The sequence below is a fragment of the Peromyscus leucopus genome, chromosome 8b (genome assembly GCF_004664715.2).
Source record: "Peromyscus leucopus breed LL Stock chromosome 8b, UCI_PerLeu_2.1, whole genome shotgun sequence".
Lineage (NCBI taxonomy): Eukaryota > Metazoa > Chordata > Mammalia > Rodentia > Cricetidae > Peromyscus > Peromyscus leucopus.
The window spans coordinates 102,765,046-102,785,810 of NC_051086.1; the positions used below are offsets into that span (position 1 = coordinate 102,765,046).

At 50.4% G+C, this 20,765-nt stretch overlaps 1 protein-coding gene across 1 annotated transcript in view; it reads right to left on the minus strand.

The window, feature by feature from the left end:
• Positions 1-1,343: 1,343 nt before the first annotated feature.
• The window catches only part of Timp2 (TIMP metallopeptidase inhibitor 2), a 48,453-nt gene continuing 29,031 nt past the window's right edge, over positions 1,344-20,765 (minus strand). The window contains exons 2-5 of the mRNA XM_028892547.2: positions 14,423-14,523; positions 11,527-11,635; positions 6,055-6,179; positions 1,344-4,251 (exon numbers count right to left, since the gene is read on the minus strand). Of these exons, the coding sequence (XP_028748380.1) occupies positions 4,054-4,251; positions 6,055-6,179; positions 11,527-11,635; positions 14,423-14,523 (533 nt within the window). The 3' untranslated portion in view covers positions 1,344-4,053. The remainder of the gene's footprint in view (positions 4,252-6,054; positions 6,180-11,526; positions 11,636-14,422; positions 14,524-20,765) is intronic.

Here is a 20,765-nt window from a genome sequence, read left to right on the forward strand (position 1 = left end):
AGCTCTTGGGTTCACCAAGGGAGAGTGCTGGGCTTTTGTTGTTGCTGTTTTGAGACAGTCTTGCATAGCCCAGGCTAGCCTGGAGCTCACTGTGTAGCTGAGGATGGCTTTGAAATCCTGATCTCCATGCCTCTGCCTCCTGAATACCAGGATTACAGTCATGTACCACTACAGACAGGGCATTCAGTGCTGTAGATACGATCAGAGGCTTCATACAATGCTGGGCAAGGCAAGCCACATCCCCAGCCTCTGTCACGGTGGATTTGGGGAGCCCGTTTCTCTGGTTTGTCACTGTTTTCTATCCAGAGTGAATAAACATTTGTTCACATTGGCCCAGAAAAGTCCCACAACACTCCCCTGGGACAGCACTTTTGGAACACTGTGCCTGGCTTTCCTGTGGCTTCCCTTAAAAGGGGCGAAACGAGACACAGTGATGGACTACACACAGAATTTGGCCGTCAGTTTTATTTCTAGACGATGCCTGTAGAAGTACCCTTGTCCCCACAACCACACTCCATCTTCTGCAGGCTCAGAGGTGAGTTTGCCAGATAGTCTAGCTATGTAGTCCAACTTACCTCAAATTCATGATTCTCCTGCCTCAGCCTCAAAAGCCAGAATTCTTTTTTTTTTTAATTAATTTATTTTTATTTTATGTGCATTGGCATTTTGCCTGCGTGTGTGAGCTTGTTGGGTCTCCTGAAACTGGAGTTACAGACAGTTGTGAGCTGCCATGTGGGAGCTGGGAATTGAACCCGGGTCCTCTGGAAGAGCAGTTGGTGCTCTTAACCACTGAGCCATCTCTCCAGCCCCCAAAAGCCAGAAATCTATATGCATGCCACCATGCTTGGCTGCTTCACATTTTAAAAATTAAAGTCATGTTTATTTATTTGTCTGTATGTATACTCAAGTGTGTACATGTGGCGGTCAGAGGACAACTTGGAGGAGTAGGTTTCGCCTTCCACCACGTGGGTTCCAGGGACCTGACTTGGATCACCAGGCTTGGCAGCAAATGCCTTTACCTCCTGAGCCATTTCTTCAGCCATGCTGAACATTTTTTTTTTTTTATCAGGCAGGAATGTTCTTCTTGGTTATTAAAGAATGGACATGCAGGGGTTGAAGATACAGCTTGGCAGTTTAGAGCACCGACTGCTTTTGCAGAGGACCCAGGTTTGGCTCCCAGAACTCACATGGCTCACCGCTGCCTCTAACTCCAGTTCCAAGGCATCAGATGCCTTCTTTGGTCCTCCATTTCCCTCTGTGACTCCCCTTCCCTCTAGCTGGTAGACACTTGGCCCGCATCCCTCGCTAAAAAACAGCAGAAACAGCCACACAGGGAGTCAACCTTCTCTTTGATAATATGGTTTATTGTCCATTGACAGAGCAATCACTCAAAAAAAAAAAATCAAAATCAAAACTGATACAAAGCATCAGAGACACGCGCGGTTGGCTTGTTAACTTTCAACAACTCTCAGGTGTTGCCAGCGTGGGGGGGGGCGGGGGGTTCATCTCAGACTTCATATTCCAGCATGAACATGGTGCTTCCCCCCAACAACCCAGAGTTCAAACGGAAACAAAATCAACAAAGCTTTAAATTATGTTGCAAGCTCACAGATATGTCTTAATATGCATCAAGCAGAGATTTGGAAATAACTACCATGTAAACGTCATCTGAAATATTCGAGTTGCTGGCATGACAGAGGCAGAGGGAGGGAAGCCCAGTGCTTAGAACACAACGAAGTTAAACAACGCCAAGCGGAGATATTCCTTAAAGTGTAGACTGCGATTGATCTGCTGCAAAGGCATTTGAGTGGCCGCTGCTCAGCTGCCATCTGGCACTTTGTCCCAATAGTTTGCTTGTCTGTTTGCTTTCCTCTCATCTGCCCAGTAGGGCTAGAAAAACCAACGTGAGTAGAAATGATAAAGGCCATCTTTTAGAACCAATCTACTCAGAGATTCCTTCCTTCATAATGATTTGAACCAGGTACAAAAGACAGGAGGCTGGAAAAACAGGTATTCAAAGAACTCAAAGATCCAAAGGGTTCCTCGGTCCCGGGTCAGCTACCATGCCATGCTTTCCACTCTGGGTCAAATGCTTCCTCGATGCCGAAACATTTTTGTTTTTGTTTTTAAAAAGTGCAAAGTCTAATGCTACCAAGGGCATAAACGCAGTACAAGAATGCTCACAGCGAACACCAGAAACAAACCAGAACATGTCAAGAAGTCAGCAGAAATGGGCATTGTTACATATGCTATCACTGCACAGGAAGCAAACAGGCAGGGCGGGATAGACGGCAGGGTCTCGTGGGCTGGTCCATGACAGCATCCTAGGAAGAACATCACTGCACAACATGAAAATGCCCTCGGGCGGGGCAGGCTGATTCCTGGGCATCCTCCCAGTGTGTCTTAAAGGAGAAATAATCAAGTTCTGAGCTGGCCAGATCCTGGTGTGGGGGCGTGGGTAGAGAGCATCTGGGGAGGATCTTAACAGTTGCTTTGGGGTTTCTGATAGATAGGACAGGGTTGGAAGATAGAGGTCTATGGAAGCATTTTACAAAAGAACCAGTCACAGGCTGCCAGACTTCAGGGTCTGTTTTTGTGTGTGTGCATGTTTGGATAATATACACGTGTGTTCTCGGGACAGCTTATTTTTAAGACTCAGTTAGGAGGGAGAGAGACTATCTGTATTGTCAGTGACCAAGTTCTGCCTGTCTTAACCCCTATCCTATTGGCATCAGAAAATCAATTTTTTTAGGGAGCAAATAGGTGCCCCAGTTCCCTATAAGGGCCTCAAGTGGGCAGCCTCTGTGACATTAAGAGACAGAAGCAGAGCCCAGGACACGTGCCTCTCAGCCTCATACGTTACCTGAGAATTCACCTTTAGGAGAATGAGATGGCTCTGAAAACAAGCCACTGCATCCTGGCAGCTTGGCAAGCAGAGCTGCCTGCCTCTCAGGCTCCCTCACTGCCATGTGGATTCACGGGCTTGGTTAGTAACACAGAAATCCACATGTAGTGATGAGGGCCAGTCTAGCAGGGAGATTTCACTAGAATTTTTCTGTTGGGGCTTTACAGGACTGGCCTCTAAAATCTTCGGTTTGTGCAAAAAAAAGGGAATGCTACCAGCATCCCCACAGCGGCAGGGCATGATGCTACAGAAAGCAGAGCTGTGCTGCTCAACCCAGACACCTGAAGCCACTTGGAAGGGGGTTAAGAATAGCTCTAGAGGCTTAGGAGTGACTACAAGGACAGCCAAGGATCCCTCACCACAGATTGTCACCCCCAGCATGAGACCTCAGAGATCCCCACTAGGGGATGGGTGGAGATGGGGAAGGGTAGGACAGAAATGACTTGGCTAGAGCCAGAAACACAGCTCCGGGAGGGCTCCCATTCCCATGAGGGGGTGCCCCTGAAGTCTGTGGATTCATGGGGTTGACCAGGACTCCTCGACAAGTGAACCACTGGTTGGAGGGCTACTCTTGGACTTGAGCAAGACCCTGGTGCTCGGAGTCCATACCAGGTGCAGAGGAGATGGGGGGTACTTGCAAGGGCCAGAGACTACTACCTTGGGCCAGAGGGGTGGCCACTGCAGAAAATGAGGGACATGTCCCTCTCAGGATGAAAAGGACCTGGTAGGCCGGCTACACAGTCTTACAACAACCTTCAAGAGTTTCTGCAAAATGCACATTCCCAGGCTCTGCCCCAACAGAGCTAGCAAGCCCTTAAATGTTGCCTGTCAGCTGTATGTGACATGCCCAAGAAGCCTGGTAAAAAGTCTGTTTTCCTCTCCGGCCCGGACCCAAGGATCAAAGGCTGAGACACACAGTGCTCAGCCTGGCAGATGGAGGGGGTGTGACAGGGACTCTGGCCCGCCTGCCCCTCCAGACCCACAACCATGTTTAGGGAAAATTGGGGGGGGTGCAGAATCACACTAGCGTGAACCCACTTGGATGATTGATGTTTTATTCATGCTGTTTCCAGGAAGGGATGTCAGAGCTGGACCAGTCTAAACCCTCAGAGGCTTTTCCATTGGCCGCAGAGGCTCTGTCTGCCTGTTTACGGGTCCTCGATGTCAAGAAACTCCTGCTTGGGGGGTGCCGCCCCGCGGTACCACGCGCAAGAGCCATCGCTTCTCTTGATGCAGGCAAAGAACTTGGCCTGGTGCCCGTTGATGCTCTTCTCCGTGACCCAGTCCATCCAGAGGCACTCATCCGGGGAAGAGATGTAGCATGGGATCATGGGGCAGCGTGTGATCTGGGGGACACACATGCAGGCAGATTCAGTTGGGGTCAAGGGACAGGTGGGGCCAAGGGCACTTGATGTACCTCCAGACCACAACCTATTGAAGGTGTTCAAGGACAGTAGTCCTGCTGATTCCTGGGTTCCCACACTGTAGCTGAGGATAGGCCTGTGCATACCCTGGCCTCTGCATCCACCTACTTATGTAACCCTGGTGCAACAGGTGCACCTCTGCTTTGGGCCATCTGGTCTACCTTTTTTTTTTTTTTTTTTTTTGGTTTATTTATTTATTTATTTTGCACCAGATCTCATTACAGATGGTTGTGAGCCACCACGTGGTTGCTGGGAATTGAACTCAGGACCTCTGGAAGAGCTGCCTGCTGGTTCTCTTAACCTCTGAGCCATCTCTCCAGCCCTGGTCTACCTTTTTAAAGGGATGGTTTCAGCTTAGGCTCTTCTGTAGCCACAGCTACCACAAGGGGCTTACACTGGAGAGAGCAGAGCCAAATAGGAATTCCCATGCTTGTTCTAAAGCACCTGCTTGGGTCAATGGGTCACTAGCTTTTTGACCAAAGATTATGGAGCTATGAGAGTGCCCACCTCTGGCCACACAGAGATGAAGAAAGAGAGCTTGGGTTTTTGTTTGTTTGTTCTTGAGAGAGAGTTTCATGTATCCCAGGCTGGCCCAGAAATTTCTATGTAGCAAAGGACAACCTTGAACTTGTGATTGCCTGCTTCTACCTCCTGAATGCTGAGAGAACAGAAATGTGCCTCTACACATGGTTTATGTGGTGCTAGAGATGAAACCTGGGCTTCGTGCTAGCAAGCACTCTATCAGCTGAGCTACTTTCCAACCGTTTTTTTCTTGTTTTCTGAGATAGACTCTCACTCACCAGGCTGGCAAGGAACTCACTCTACAGCAGCACAGGTTGATTTCACTCAGCAATCTTCCTGTCTCACTCTCCCAAGGGTGCTGTATAAGCACGCCCAACTAGAGTTTGCTAGGCACAGAGGTGCCACACTTGGTCTGTATTTGGCTGGATACCTGGGCATGGAATGACACCTTTGATAATCAAGTGATGGGAAGCACCAGCCAGAAGGGGAGGAGGCACCAAGAAAAAGTGTGAGCTGGCACAGGCCCATAGAACAGGACTCTGCTGGCAACTCTCAGCCCCAGACTCACTCCTGGTAGCATGAAAGGATGCTGGCTACCCGGTACAGATGTGGGGAAAAGCATCAGGACCATGGACATGGTTGTTCCATGAAGGTGACACAGTCCCCAGATCTGGGAATAGATCTCACCCTTCTCCACCATATCTAAGCATGTGTACATCTACAACTCTGCTTAGTGCCACCTCTGGGCAGATTCACAGAGACCTGCCCAGAAGTCTAGAATGTTGGGACCAGTACCTCAGCTCTTGGACACACAATGCTTACACCTATACACGGGTGGGTAGGAAAATATTTCCAGGACCATGTTCTCCCCACAAAATCTCCTTTCCTTGGAGCTTTTCTTAGAAGCTGCCCATCATATGGATTGATTTATGTGCTTTGTCCCATCCCTATACCCCCTTATCTTCTAAATATTCCTTGCCAAGGATACAACCCAAGGTTCTCTGAGGACCTGGGACCAAAAGCTTTGTCTCTAGATAGACAGTCTCACTCTCTTATCTTCCCAGAATTCATTTCAAAATCAGGACTCACTGTCATGAGGGTCTGGGAAGCCAAGGACCCATGCCCTGCTGTCCACCTGGAGACCTTGTGGTGGCAGAGCCAGGGAGGGGAGGGGTACGGGGAGGGGACACAGATCTTACTCACCTTGCACTCGCAGCCCATCTGGTACCTGTGGTTCAGGCTCTTCTTCTGGGTGGTGCTCAGTGTGTCCCAGGGCACGATGAAGTCACAGAGGGTAATGTGCATCTTGCCATCTCCTTCTGCCTTTCCTGTGGGAGAGTCACCAGGCTCAGTGTGGGGGTCACATCTCCTCCTTTTGCCTTCCTCCTGCATTTGGGTGCAGCTCTGGGTGTGAGGGTCAGCTCCAACTCACTATGGTTGGACTACTCTGAGTTTTAAAATAACTCATATTGGGGCTAGAGAAATGACCCGTGGTTTAAGAGTGTTTGCTTATCTTCCAGAGGACTAGAGTTTAATTCTAAGTACCTATGTCAGGTAGATTACAACTGCCTGTTAACTCCAGCTTCCGGGGATATGACACCCTCTTCCAGCTTCTGTGGGCACTGTACCCCCTGGCATGTAACTTCCTTCTCATCTAATATAAAACAAAAATACACCCTCAATTTTTTTTGTTATTTGGGACAGTTATATTTCTCAGTATGGCCTTGGTTGTCCTAGAACTTATGCTGTAAACCAGGCTGGCCTCAAGCTCACAGAGATCCACCCACTTCCACCTCCCGAGTGCTGGGATTAAAGGTGTGCATCAGTTTAAAAATAAAAATGAATGTTTAAGCCTGGTATGGTGGGGTACAAAGAGGTAAAGGCAGGAGAATCATGAATTGAAAAACAACCTTGGCTACATAGTGAGTTTGAGGCCAGCCTGGGCTATATAAATTCCTGTCTGAAAAAAAGGTGGGGGATGCATATTTATGATGGCTAACTTTAATTGTAATTTGACATAACCTAGAACCACTTAGACAGTCTCAATGAAGGATTGTCTGCCTTGGGTTGGCAGGTGGATATATCTGTGGGGAACTGTCTTACTTAATCCATGCGGAAAGACCCAGCCCACTGTGGGTGGCACCATTCCCTAGGCAGGGGTCCTGAACAGCTAAGAGTGAAGATGTCGAGCTGAACACAAGCGACCGAGCAGGGGAGTGTGCATGCATTTATTACCTCTTCTGCTCTTCACTAGTTGCTTCAAGTTCCTGCCTTGACTTCCCCACACTGAGAGACTATAACCTTGAACTAGGAGTCCCAGTCAACCCTTTCTCCTCTAAGTGGCTTTTTGTCAGGGTGTTTTATCACAGAAACAGAAATGAAACTAAAACAATGCTCCATGTAGAAAATTTAGGATGTAACAATGAAGGGGAAAGGGGCTCCCCATCCCCTCATCTGCAGCTGCCATACCCCTCCATGTGTGGGACCATGCCTGGCTTTTCACATGACTGCTGGGATCTGAACTCAGGTCCTCATGGTTGCAGAACAATCACACTTAATCACTAAGCCATCTCTCTGGCCCCAGACCAAAGTACACTAAATACATGTATGACAATGTCACAATGATTCTTATTTAAATATTTATTGCATGTCTGATGTTTATGTGTGTGAGAGCACACCTACACATCACAGCATGCATGTAGGAGTCGGGACAACTTCATATTGTCTTTTCTTTCCTTCTACTTTTACATGGGTTTGGGGTTGAACAAATGTCATCAAGCTTCTTTGGCAAATGCCCTTACTGGCTGAGCCATCTTGAAGGTCTGCTATTATTTGTATAATTAGTGAACACTAATTTAAAAAAAAAAGAAGCCCCTTTAGCATCATCACATTGGTCGGGCTCACATGGCATGATTATCTGCTGCACATTTTAACGTGGGAAAAGGCAAAGCGTGAGTCTTGGGTACAGGAGAACAGGAACTGAGTGAAATGTGCAGCTGGGGTTACTCGTTGACTTCTCCTCTCAGGAGAGAAAAACTTAAAAGAAATGACAGGGAAAACCTGTACAAGTCCACATGTGAAGCTGAATCATGGGCCTGGGAGGAGAGGTGTCCGCAGCCAGCTGGCGGGGCACTTGGCTGGGACGTGTGATTTCTGGGTAGTTCCCGTTAAAGGGCTGGTCCTGACTCTAAAGAATGGGAAACAGGTTCTGTGCAGTTAAAGATCGTCCAATCTGGCTGGAGTCACCTGACCAAGCCCAAAAAGAAAAAGATAAGAGTTTGTTGGAGAGTGTGCCTCACGCTGGGTCCCTCTCCCAAGACAAGAATGAGGTGTGTGGCAGAGCAGCTGACTGACGGGCAGGCACAGTCATCACTGAGTTGTGCCAAAGAATGGTCCTCACGGAGAGATCAAAAGAGGCACAGAGAAACATCTCTGGCTGTCCGAAGTAGTATACTGGCATCACAGCTATTCTAAGGATGGTTGTGGTGTGTGTGTGTGTGTGTGTGTGTGTGTGTGTGTGTGTGTGTGTGCGTGTGTGTGTGTCATAAGCATGTGTACATGTTCATATGTGTTTGTATATGTGGTATGTGTGTGTATGCATGTATGTATATATGTGTAGGTATGTACCTGTGTGTACACACACACAAAGGAGGCAAGTCTTACACCTGCTGTAGCATAGTCAGAACCTGACATCATGCTCAGTGAAATAAGCTGCTCACAAGAACCGTGAGCTGGCTAGAATAGGCAAGTTCACAGAAACTGAAAGTAGAAGGTGGGGGCTGGGACTCTCGGCAGGGAAAGACAAGGAGTGAGATGCTCTTGGCCCGCGGACAGATATATAGTGTAGGAAGATGACATCATCCCCGATAGACAGCAATAGTTACATGCTATTGTGAATCCATTTAGTGCCACTGAAGCCCATGCTCAGGCGGGGTTACAGAGGCAAATCCACTATATGTACTATGCTCAGGAGGAGTTATAAAGACAATTGTACTGTATGTGCCGCGCTCAGGAGGAGTTATAAAGACAATTGTACTGTATGTACCGCGCTCAGGAGTGATAAAGACAATTGTACTGTATGTTCTGTGCTCAGGAGGAGTTATAAAGACAATTGTACTGTATGTACCGTGCTCAGGAGTGATAAAGACAATTCTACTGTATGTTCTGTGCTCAGGAGGAGTTATAAAGACAATTGTACTGTATGTGCCGCGCTCAGGAGTGATAAAGACAATTGTACTGTATGTGCCACGCTCAGGATTGTTAAAGACAATTGTACTGTATGTACCGCGCTCAGGAGTGATAAAGACAATTCTACTGTATGTGCCGTGCTCAGGAGGAGCTATAAAGACAATTCTACTGTATGTACCGCGCTCAGGAGGAGTTATAAAGACAATTCTACTGTATGTACCGCGCTCAGGAGTGATAAAGACAATTCTACTGTATGTACCGCGCTCAGGAGGAGTGATAAAGACAATTCTGTATGTACCGCGCTCAGGAGTGATAAAGACAATTCTACTGTATGTGCCGTGCTCAGGAGGAGCTATAAAGACAATTGTACTGTATGTACCGTGCTCAGGAGTGATAAAGACAATTGTACTGTATGTGTTTTCTGTAGGTTTTGTTACACTCCTTTATTTTGTGTGGGCATGAGTGAGTGGGTACATGTGTGGTGTGCGTGTGTGGAGATCAATCAGATGACAACTTCGCACCTTTTCTTCTTCTACCATGTGAGTCCTGGGGATCCAGCTCAGGCTGTCGGGCTCAGCGGCCAGTGTTCTACCCACTGAGATATCTAGCTGGCCCAGGTACTGCAGGATTTTTGTTTCTCAAGACAAGGTCTCACTGTGTGCCTCTGCTTCCCAAGTGCTAGGATCAAAGACTCGTGCCACCATGCCCAGAGACACTAGTGCAGCTTTTAAAACAGCATGCAGAATGTTTAAAGATGTCTTTTGCTGGTGTCATGCCAGTCAGGGGACTAAAATGTGCCATGTGTCTGGGTAGTAAGTGTGGCGTAGTTTAAGGTGACAGGCACCCGGTTTCTGAGTGGCTTTGGGTAGTTTCAATCTACACTGCATCTGCAGCTGTAGTGGAGTCTCAGCAGGCCTGGGAAGCTGTGCTTTACTCTGTGTGAGCTTCTCCTTACTAAGACGGAGAGGAGCTGGACACACGTGGCTGTAGCAGGGACCGTACAAAACAGATGGTGTGTGTGGGAAACCTGACGGCCAACGTGGAAGACAGGGATTCTGCATGCTAGAAACTGATGTCCACATGCACTGAAGTAACCTGGCCTCCTGTGTGGACTAATCCCCAGGCTTTGCGTGAACTCGGAGCCTGGCTTGTGCAGAAGAGGGGCAGAGCCAGAGAGAATGCTCTACTGTGCCCCCCGGTATACAGAAGAGAGCGGTCCCAGCAATGCTCATCACACTGCTGCCCTGGAGGACTCCGCCCTCCCCTCTGCTCAAGGGTCCGCAAGCTTCCTCATACTGTCAGGACACCAGGCATGGGGCAGGAGTTTGAGCCTAATTGTAGCAGTCACTGTGTGTCAGGGCTCCTGATAGCAAGGCGCGGCTTACCTATTTGTAGGTTGCCTGCCCAGAGCCCCTTATTGGTCTGGTGGGCTGGTTTCCATTTCATGGAACAGAAAGCTGTGCCCATGCTTGGAATATCCAAGTGGTAAGCAGGTCTGACTGACAGCTTTGGCCCCAGGAGGTCAAAAATAGCGCCCGTGTTCACGGGAGATGGCCGTGCCTGCCTACCGAGGTGCATGCCTCCCAGTGTGCATTAACCAGCTATTAGCAACGTCTGCCCTTTGTCGGGGAAGGTTCTGGTTAGAAAGTGGCTGCGAGCCCTGATTACACAGGGACTCCCCAGAGGACAGACTGCGGCCCCAGATGCTCCTTGGCTTGCACTGGTACAGCCTGGGCATCTGGGGTGTCACAGGTTGCAAGGAATCCCAGCAGGTAGTGGAACAGTGAAAACACTCATACACAAAAAAATAAACTATTTTTATAAAAGGAAAACTGCTAGAGGCAGCAGGAGCTGCCGGGCTGTGCTGAGGAGCTCTGTCTACTGGCTCTCCCAGGAGGAAAAGGCCCTCTCTGCAGTGGCTGATGATTTCTATGCCAGAAATGCCCCCACTCTGGCTGGGTTTCAGCTGCCCATATGACATCAATCAGCTCACAAGAAACAGAACCACAGGTTCTTGCCAGGTGTTGTGAATGGACCCCATGTTAATCACCGTGCCTGAGGCAAACCTTCACCTGCACTGGGGGATCATGGGAACGCCTTTATAACACGAAGGTAGAGGGTTTGTGCAATCTCTATAGAAAGAAATGGGAAATCCCCTACCTCCCAGCCTGTGCCCAGGGAAGGAGCTGCTGCTGGACTTCCCAGGACTGTAGCCCACTGGAGAGGCTGCTAATGCAGACAGCTTCTGTATAGGCAAGGACCTGGGGGGTGCTGCCCCTGGAAGGAGGTGCTGGCAATAGCCCCTTCACCAGAGTCTCCATGACATGGGCTACCAGCAGTCCCAGTGCCCATGCAGATGGGCTGGTTCGCCCCTAGAGGGCAGTGTAGGAAGGCTGTTCCTTAGGGACCAGGACACAGGCATGCAGAGGAATTCTGTTAGGGTGCCATGATCCAGCACTCAGTGGGGAAGGCTGAGCTCCTACTCACCTGCAATTAGATATTCCTTCTTCCCTCCAACGTCCAGCGAGACCCCGCACACTGCTGAGGAGGGGGCCGTGTAGATGAACTCGATGTCTTTGTCGGGTCCCTTGAACATCTGCAAAACACAGTAGGGCAGGGGTAAGCCGAGACGGGGTTCCCAACCAGAAGATGTCGGGAACAGGGGTGCATGACTGCACACAGAAGGTGCACAGAGGGTAACAGGCATGTCACGGGGATTCACAGGCCACCGCTGCTTTTGCAAAGGCATCCAGAGTCACACACCTGTTCAGGCAGCTCTGAGCAGGTGAGCACAGCCTTGTCATCTGCAGGAGACAGTCCAAGGACATTTCCAAGCATGAGGTCATTTCAGAACCTCTGGAAAATTCTAGAGATTCCCACTTGCCACAGAGGGTCACATCTTTGTCCCCAGGAACAGGGTTAATTTGCTTGCTTTATAAACAAAACAAAGTGTGTGTGTGTGTGGGTGTGTGGGGTGTCTTTAATCCCAGCACTCGGGAGGCAGAGGCAATCAGAACTCTGTAAGTTCCAAGACAGCCAAGGCTACACAGAGAACCCTGCCTTGAAAAACCAAAACCCAACACTCCCCACCCCCCAAAAAAACAAAAACAAAACCACAAAAACAAACAATAAAAAAGGATTTTTTTTCTCCTTTTCTTTTGATCTTCCCTTTTTACCTACCCCCGTCCCCTCTCCTGGATTAAACATGGGGTCTTGAGCCCAATAATTTACACCCAGCCCTACTTCTATAATTTTTTTTTTTCTGAGACAGAAGTCTCACTTTGTAGCCAGGCCTGATTTCAACTCTCTGTTCTCTTGCCTCAGCCTGGATGTTGGGTTTATAGGCTTGTACTACGACGTGCCGTTTATGTCCAGGGATTTTGGTGACGCTCTGGCTACCTGAAGACAACAGAGGGGAGAGGGTCATTCCCTGGAACCAGAACATAAGCTGGGGGGGGGGGGTGTCTCTCAGTGTCTGACTGACTTCCGCTCTTCAGGAGTGCCCCTGCTGTCCCGCGGAGGAGGAGGAAGATGATGCTAGAGTTCCCCTTTTACTCACACCCTTCCTAACTCTCCCCAAGAGGCTGGTGTGTCTGTGTCTGAGTGTCTGCTGCCACGTGCATGCAGGTGCCCTCGGAAGCCACATCCCCTCAAGCTGGAGATGTAGGTAGCTGTGAGCTGCCTGACAGGGTGTTGGGACCCAAACTCCGGACAGCAGCAAGCGCTCTTACCCACTGAGCCCTCAGCTCCAGTCCCTCTCCGGGACAAAGCAGCTTTGGGGAGCGTGGCTCTAACCCTGTAGGAAGGTTGCAAGGGCAACAGCCTCCTTGTGCATCTCAAATGACACCAAGGGGTCAGAGTTACTTCTTGGCGTGAAGCCACAAGGAGGTTATGAAAGCCCACCTGCTACTCCGCCTCATAGAGACTTTGGTATTGAGAGGTTAGTTGTTCTCTTGAGATGACACGTGTGATGAGCAAGTGCTCGCTCCTCTGGTCTGTTGATAACATTTATTGTCTTTTGTTGTTGTTGTTTTGAGACAGGGTTTCTCTGTGTAGTGTTGGAGCCTGTCCTGGAACTCACTCTGTAGACCAGGCTGGCCTTGAATTTACAGAGATCCTTCTGCCTCTGCCTCCCAAGTGCTGGGATTAAAGGCGTGCACCACTACCGCCTGGCCTTCTTTTTTTTTTTTTTTTAATTTTATGTGCATTGGTGTTTTGCCATGGGTGTCGGGTCCCCTGGAACTAGAGTTACAGACAGTTGTGAGCTGCCATGTGAGTGCTGGGAATTGAACCTGGGTCCTCTGAAAGAGCAGTTAGTGCTCTTAACCGCTGAGCCATCTCATTTATTTTCAGCGTCGGTAAATAAGGATGGCTACAACCACCATTGTGTGACAAAGCTGTCCCTCGCACCGGCGGGGCCAGCTGTCTTTCTTTGGACACCAAGTTAGTAAACGTCAACTGTCAGAGCAGGCACGTTCCACCCTGCTTAGTTTTGCAACGCTGGGGACCAAACTCTGAACTTCATGCGTTCCAGACAAGCATGCTACCAACTGAGCCACATCCCCAGCCTCTCCTTAACCCCCCCCCCCTCAAACATTGGTTTCTTCCCGTTTGTCCCTGACACGGGGAGTTCTCTGATTACACTAGCCGACACCACCACAGCCACCGCCGCGGCCACCCGCAGTCCCCCGACCACAGCCCTGTCACCCATCGGCTACCTTCTCTGTAAGTGGCCCACCACAGTCAAGAAGCTGCCACTGAGCACACCTGCCTGCCAGACTCATCCTCTTAGGACACGCTACTCACCGGCTTATCACCCGGTAAAATCAAAGTAACCTGTTTCTGGAATTAGGGTGACATTGTAGTTTGAATAAAAATGGTCCCATGGGTTCAAATACGTAAACGCTTGGTCCCCCACTTGATGGAACTGTCTGGGAAAGATTAGGAGGTGTGGCCTTGGTGAAAGAGGTTCGTCACTGGGGGTGGGCTTTGAGGTTTCAAAAGCCCATGCTAGGCCCAATGTCTTTCTCTCTCTACCTGCTACCTTTGGGTCAGGATATGAAGCTCTCAGCTACTCCTCCATGTCTGTCTGCTTCCCACTGTGATGATCATGACTCATCCCCTGAAACTGTAAGCCAGCCCCCCCCCCCCCCCGATTAAATGCTTTCTTTTACAAGAGTTGCCTTGGTCCTGGTGTCTCTTCACAGCATAGGACAGTGACTCAGACAGTTGGAAACCTAAAATTTCTGCCAGCTTTTCATGTTCTTGTGGCTTAAGAAGAACTGGGCTTCTTCGTGGCTTGACAACTCAGCTTTCTGCCTTACGGTGGCTGGGAGGTGTTCCCAGGCCCCACTCCAGCTTCCCCCACGAAGTCAGGGGTTACCTTTATCTGCTTGATCTCATATTGAATCCTCTTGATGGGGTTGCCGTAGATGTCATTCCCGGAATCCACCTCCTTCTCGCTCACTGCTTTGGCCCTGATCACTGCAAAACACAGAGACACAGATATGAGGAGAGTCCTTGAGGACCAGGATTCAGGCTCTGCCCAGGGGAGAAAGGTGTCCTCCCTATGGGAGGGGGAGGGGGGCCTACTGCCCACCTGCTGTGAGTTGGGGTGTCAGAGGGGTCTGGTCAAGCACAGGCAAGGAGAGGAGCTCTGCGGCTTGTCATCCTGGGGTGGCCAGCAAGAGTTCTTTGCCGTGGCTGGGATGGGGCTCAACTGGTAGCGTGCTTGGCTAGTAGGCACAAAGACCTGTGTTCAGTGTCTAGCACCTGGCATCATATAAAAGTGGGCACATCTTTAACAGTAGCCCTTAGGAGATAGAGTCAGGAGGGTCAGAACTTCAAGGGCAGCCTGGGCTAATAAAACCCTGTTTTGCCAGGTGGTGGTGGTGTGCGTGCGTGCGTGCGTGCGTGCGTGCGTGCGTGCGTGTGTGTGTGTGTGTGTGTGTGTGTGTGTGGTGGTGGCAGCACACACCTCTAATCCCAGCACTCAGATGGGTTTCTGAGTTTGAAGCCAGACTGGTCTACAGAGTGAGTTCCAGGACAGCTAGGGCTACACAGAGAAATCTTGTCTATAAACAAACAAACAAACAAACAAAACAACCACAAACTTGACTCAAAAGACAAAATCAAAAACCCAAAAGCTGGGTGTGATGACGTACACCTTTAATTTTAGCACTTGGGGCAGAGGCAGGTCGATCTCTGTGAGTTCAAAGCCAGCCTGGTTTAAGTCGTGAATTCCAGGTCAGCAAGGGCGCAAAGTGAGATCCTATGTCAAACCAAACCAAAACCAAAACCCAACCAAATCCCCCAATGAATCCTAGGACCCCAGCGGCTCTGTACAGCAGGCTGTGGCCATGGGTCCGGTTCTTTCTACTTAGCGGGGGCTAGAGAAACGGTTAAACAAATGGCCTGGCATGCCGTCCTGCCCCTGCAGGCAGGGCTGCTGTGAGAAGGCCCTGACATTCCTGCACCTCATCCTCACACAGGCTTTGGGGGCTAGAGCAGATGAGCAGGCATCCACCTCAAAGGAGCCCGGTTTATTCAGATTTGGGGTCTCTTGGGGGTGCTAACGTACAACTCAGAGCGGAGCACCTGCCTAGCATGCCGGAGGACCTGAGTCCCCTCCCTAGCAATACAGAGGAAAGAGGTTTCCATGTGAAATGTCCTAGGGGTCATACATGTGAAAGTCAAGGGACAGCTTCATGTATCATTTCTTAGGTGCCATTGCCTTGGGTCTTTTTTTTTTCTTTTTCATTTTCATTTATTGGGGGTGGGCAGGGTTTACATGCTGCATGATGCAGCCAACACGTCAGAGTGAGAGGACCACTTGTGGGAGGCAATTCTCTCCACCTCGTGGGCTTCAGGGGTAGAACGCAGGCCAGCAGGCTTTGTGGCAAGCACCTTGGCACACTGAGTCATGCCGCTGACTCTCCACCTTGTTTTTTGAGACAGGGTCTCTCACTGGCTTGGAGTTCACTGGCTGTCTCCCCAGCAGGCCTCCAGGTTCCTCCTGGGTCTTCCTTCCCAGTGCTGGGATTACAAGAGCAAGCCACCACACGTGGCTTTGTGGGACATTCTCTATAGTAATGTGCAGTCTGTGAGAAGTGTGACAGACATGGAGTTGGAAAGCGTATTATGGGGGATCAATAATGGATGTGGTCAGTAATGCCAGTGTGGCTCTCAAACCTTAGACACAGATGGTGAGGAGGCAGGTCATGTCAGACGTGCATTCAAGACAACAATCAAAAGAAGCAATGGGAAGGGATACACCAGGAAAGTTGCAGCATGTTCTGGAGCCTGGTTGTGCCTAACATGGGTTGTCTATTAGGAATTAAGCCCCTGGTCCCTCCCTGGAAACCCTACGACCGAGGCTCAGCAGATCCTGCCACAGGCAGGGCCCTCCTTTTCTTTACTCGGAGGTTATTAGCTGGGTCAGGGTCTGTTTTAATGGCTTTAAAAGGTTTGACCTTCAAAAGGCAGTGGCATAGGGTCACTCTGGGCAAGGGTTCTGTCACTGTGCACGTGAGCTAGATGGAGACAAGGGGCAGTTGATGCCGGCTCAGAGTCTCCAGCGGTCAGCTTGAGTCTTGGAAACTTCTGGCCAGGACTGTTTCCCACAGAAGCAGGGAGGTCCAGGCACGTGGGAGTGCCATCTGCTCCTCAGACCCCAGCAATGCGCTCTGGATCCCTCCCCACGGAGTCTCACACCACAGCCCAGGCCCCACCCAGTTCTGAGGCCCATTGACATTGGTCCTTCTGTGCAGCTGAGTCACCACTGGCCTGGCCACAGGTTCCTGTTTCCCAGCCCAAAGCAGGCCTCACTTCAAACAGCTACAACCTGGTAAAGCTACCTGGCAGGCCACCCCAGAACACAGGGTTCTCTCTTGGTTCTGTGCCTTCCCCATAAACATTTCTTGCAAAATGCCTTCACTTAAAATCCGAGCCAGAAGCGGTGACGCACGCCTTTAATCCAAGCACTGGGGAAGCAGAAGCAGGAGGAGCTCTGAGTTTGAGGCCAGCCTGGGCTACAGAACAAGTTCCAGGACAGCCAGGGCTACTACACCTTCTGCAACCCCACTTGGCCCTTGCTCTTCCCTAATGCATTCTGCTCCCTGTCCCCCATGCCAGGATATTCAGATATGCCCTGCCTCGGAACAGGAGAGCTCTTCTACCTAAAATGTCGCCTCCAGGCCCCTGCCTGCCCTGAAAAGCAGCCCCTTCCTGTCTTCTTCCTGCAGAGATGGGTGTACTGCCCATCTCTCACACACTCCGCTGTAAATGTCTGTGCACCTGTCTGCTGAGAGGCCCTGGCAAGTAGAGGCCATGCTGTGGAACAGCTGGGGCTCAGAAAACAACTACCAGATGGAACTAGACTGACTGACAGCCTTGGGATGATGGGGCAGGCGTGGCTGGTCTTCGCCCCCCACCCCCAACACCTCCGTGGAATCTATACAACCATCATGCTTATGCAAACATGTAAGCATGCCAGGCGAACACTGCCATACGTGTGTTCTTTGGATAGCCCTATCATCGCTCAGAAACAAGACGGGGCAGGGGTCCTAAAGGACAGTCTACTTCCCTCTACCAGCCGAGAGAACTTGCTTCTCGGTAGTGGCCCAGTACGCTGCACAATGCTTAACGCTCAAGTGTGTTCGCTAAGGGCTGGGGCTGTAGCTCGGTCGGGGGAGGGCTTATATAGCAACCACAAAGCCCTGAGCTCAGGTCCCAACACTTACAGCTGGACATGGCACATGTTTGGAATCTCAGCATTCCCTTGAACTATTACAGAGTTTGAGGCTGTAGCATGGGCTACTTGAGACCATGTCTCATCACAAAACAAGCAACAACAAAAAGTTCAATAAATGCACCACCCACCTGGCAATCAGAAAATAAACAGCCAAAGGGTCTCATTCTCTCCCACGGCACTGAGGACCCAATACTGCTGTCGTATGGAAGTCCCCAAGTTCCCACACACCTGAATCCCTGACAAGATCTAAGCTAAAATGCCAAGAGCAATCAGGTGTGGGAACGATGGGGTTAGTGAGGGTGAGTGATGGGGATGGGGAGGGTCAGTGAGGCCCTGGGTGTGGGCACCGAGTGCGAAGGACACATCCTGCACAACAGGAATCTGGAGAGCCGTCCCTGGTCCTGTGCTCACCTTGCCTGAGGGCTGTGGACCATACACTTTCATTTTTGAAATTTTCAGAAGAGACGGTGGTTTTCAGGCTAGAAAGTTAACTGGGGGGAAGGTCAGGGATGCTTGTGGGGAGTGGGGGAGGGGCAGGTAGACTTTCCATTGACAGCCGGGCTGCTTCTGGCTAGCCGCAGGGACCTAGACAAGCGATCCTTTAGAGCAGAAGCCTGATGGGGTTCCTCTCATTTGGTGTCCCTGCTGCGAGATGAGGCTGTCGCTGTTGCTGCGGCAGACACCTGTCTTAGCTGTAGCTGTCACTGGTGAGATCAGAGGGGAGAGAAGGGGATGGGGAGGTCTTGCCAGTAAAAACTTTCACAGTCCCGGCCTTAGAGGGACGTCTGATCTAGGCAGCGGGCAGACAGATGGACAGGAAATCCGGGGTGGAAGACAGGAAAGGGGAGGAAATAAAGAATTCTCTAGAAGCTTAGCCCACATGCACGGCAGTGGTCATCACTGTGACCTCCAGGGTGACCACCAGGGCTGTAGAGGAAAGGACTCCACATCACAGAACGGACAACCTCTTCAAGTCCCAGGCCATCTGAAGGACAGGGAAATGCAGAGACCCAAAGAATTTGGGATGAACTAGAAGCAAGTCATGAGTGCCTGTTGACTGGACACTTAGATGCTAGGCTGGGGGCAGACACCAGGTCAGGGCTAGCCACATCCTGCCCTGTCCCACTACCTATCCAAGGAGCTGGGCACAGCAGCAGGAGACTTTTTGTGCCCCAACCACTGTCCCTCCCCACTCCCTGCGGCTCAAAATTTGCTTTTTCCTCTTTTCCTTTTGCTAACCCAACATCTGGGTTTGCCATCAAGAGTGCTACACTGGCTGATGAATTCACTGCCAGATGCTGGCTACTGGAATGCACAAGCGTTGACTTAATTCAAAGCACACCCAACCGCAGAGCCCCTACCCCCATCCCTCTGGCAGAGGACACCACATGATGTCACTTCCCCCTAGAGGAGCCTGCAAAAACAATCCCGGTGCGCCCAGCCAGCAAGGGATGGAAAAGAGCTAAGAGGGTGGAAAGTCAAGGGCACTGATGATGAGCCAAGGATAACGGGCTGTGTTTGGACCTTGAGAATCACAACTGCCAGCGATGCCAACAGAAGCTGGGCCTCCTGCTATTATCCTATGAGGGAACTTTCTAGAAACCCTGGATGCCATGGCCATGGCTAAGGGAAGGTAGAGGATTCAACACACTCCACAGACCCCAACCATGGCAAGCAGAGACATGGTTCTCCCTCCCAGGTGCCACCAGCACATGGTCCACGGAGTCCTAAAGACATGTTCACAAATCCAACAACTGTGTCTGTGTGTGGAGAGAGAGGAGATGAGAGAGAGAGAGGATAGAGAAAGAGACAGAGAGGGGAGGGAGGGGAAGAGAGGAGGGGGGAAGAGAGGGAAGGAGAGGAGAGGGGAAGAGAGAGGGGGAAAAGGAGAGAGGGGGAGGAGAAAGAAAAACAGAGAGAGGAGAGAAAGAGAGGGAGAGAGGGAGAAAGGGAGGAGAGGAGAGAGAGGAGAGGAGAGGAGAGAGAGAGGAGGCAGGGGGCTGACTCTCACTGTGTAGCTCTGGCTGGCCTGTAACTCACTATGTAAACTTGAACTCAGAGATCCACCTGCTTCTGCCTCCCTAGTTCTGGGATTAAAGGTGTGTGTCACCATACCCAGCTTGCCAACAACTTTTGAATTTTATAGTGTCCATGGTAACATCGTGGAAGTTCCTTGAGAATCTAAAAACACACCATGCCTGTAATCCACAGAAAGGTCATAACCTGAAGGAGAGTTGCCTGCAAGATTCCTCCTTGTTGGATTCTGTTACCGTATTGAGGACCCAGCTGCTCTTCGGACAATCCCATACGCCAAGTGAATATTTACATACTACAGATGGATTCCACTTAGCCCCTCTCTGAAGTATGGGCTTACCACACTGAGCACAAAGGAACCTATGGTATCAACACCTAACTTCTGAGGCGGAAAACATGTACTCAGGATCACCAGAGGGCCACAAGCAGGCCACCCTGTCCTTTAGGGTTCTGCTGTGACCTGGGGCCAGCAAGGTCCTATAGAAAACAGGCTAATTTGGGGTGGTGCCTCCCTCTTGGAGCTAGGAGACGGAATGGGAGCTTTTGTCAAGACCCTGCCAGCACTAATCAGCAGGGGATGGGGACACTCTGATCCTGTAGCTAGACTGGGGTCAACCGAAGACAGAGGAACACTGCTTTAAGTCTACTAGCACCCAGGTGGAGAGCTCCTGCAGAAAGACCCTCGTCATCTCATAGATGCACGTGCAGTAACTTCAGACCTTGCTGTCAATGTCCTCCGAAGGTCAGCTGCTCCATTTCTTTGTTTTGTGGCAGAGTTACACGCCAATCAGCTCGAGGATTATAAAAGAAACATCATTCTCTCCCAGAATACACCCAACCTGGGAGGCTCTGAGGTCTTTTTCCAGTCTCTCAGGGGGTGGGGAGCTACAAGGTCTTTTCATTAAGCTCCCCCAGAAACAGTGTGCCACTGCCTTGTCAT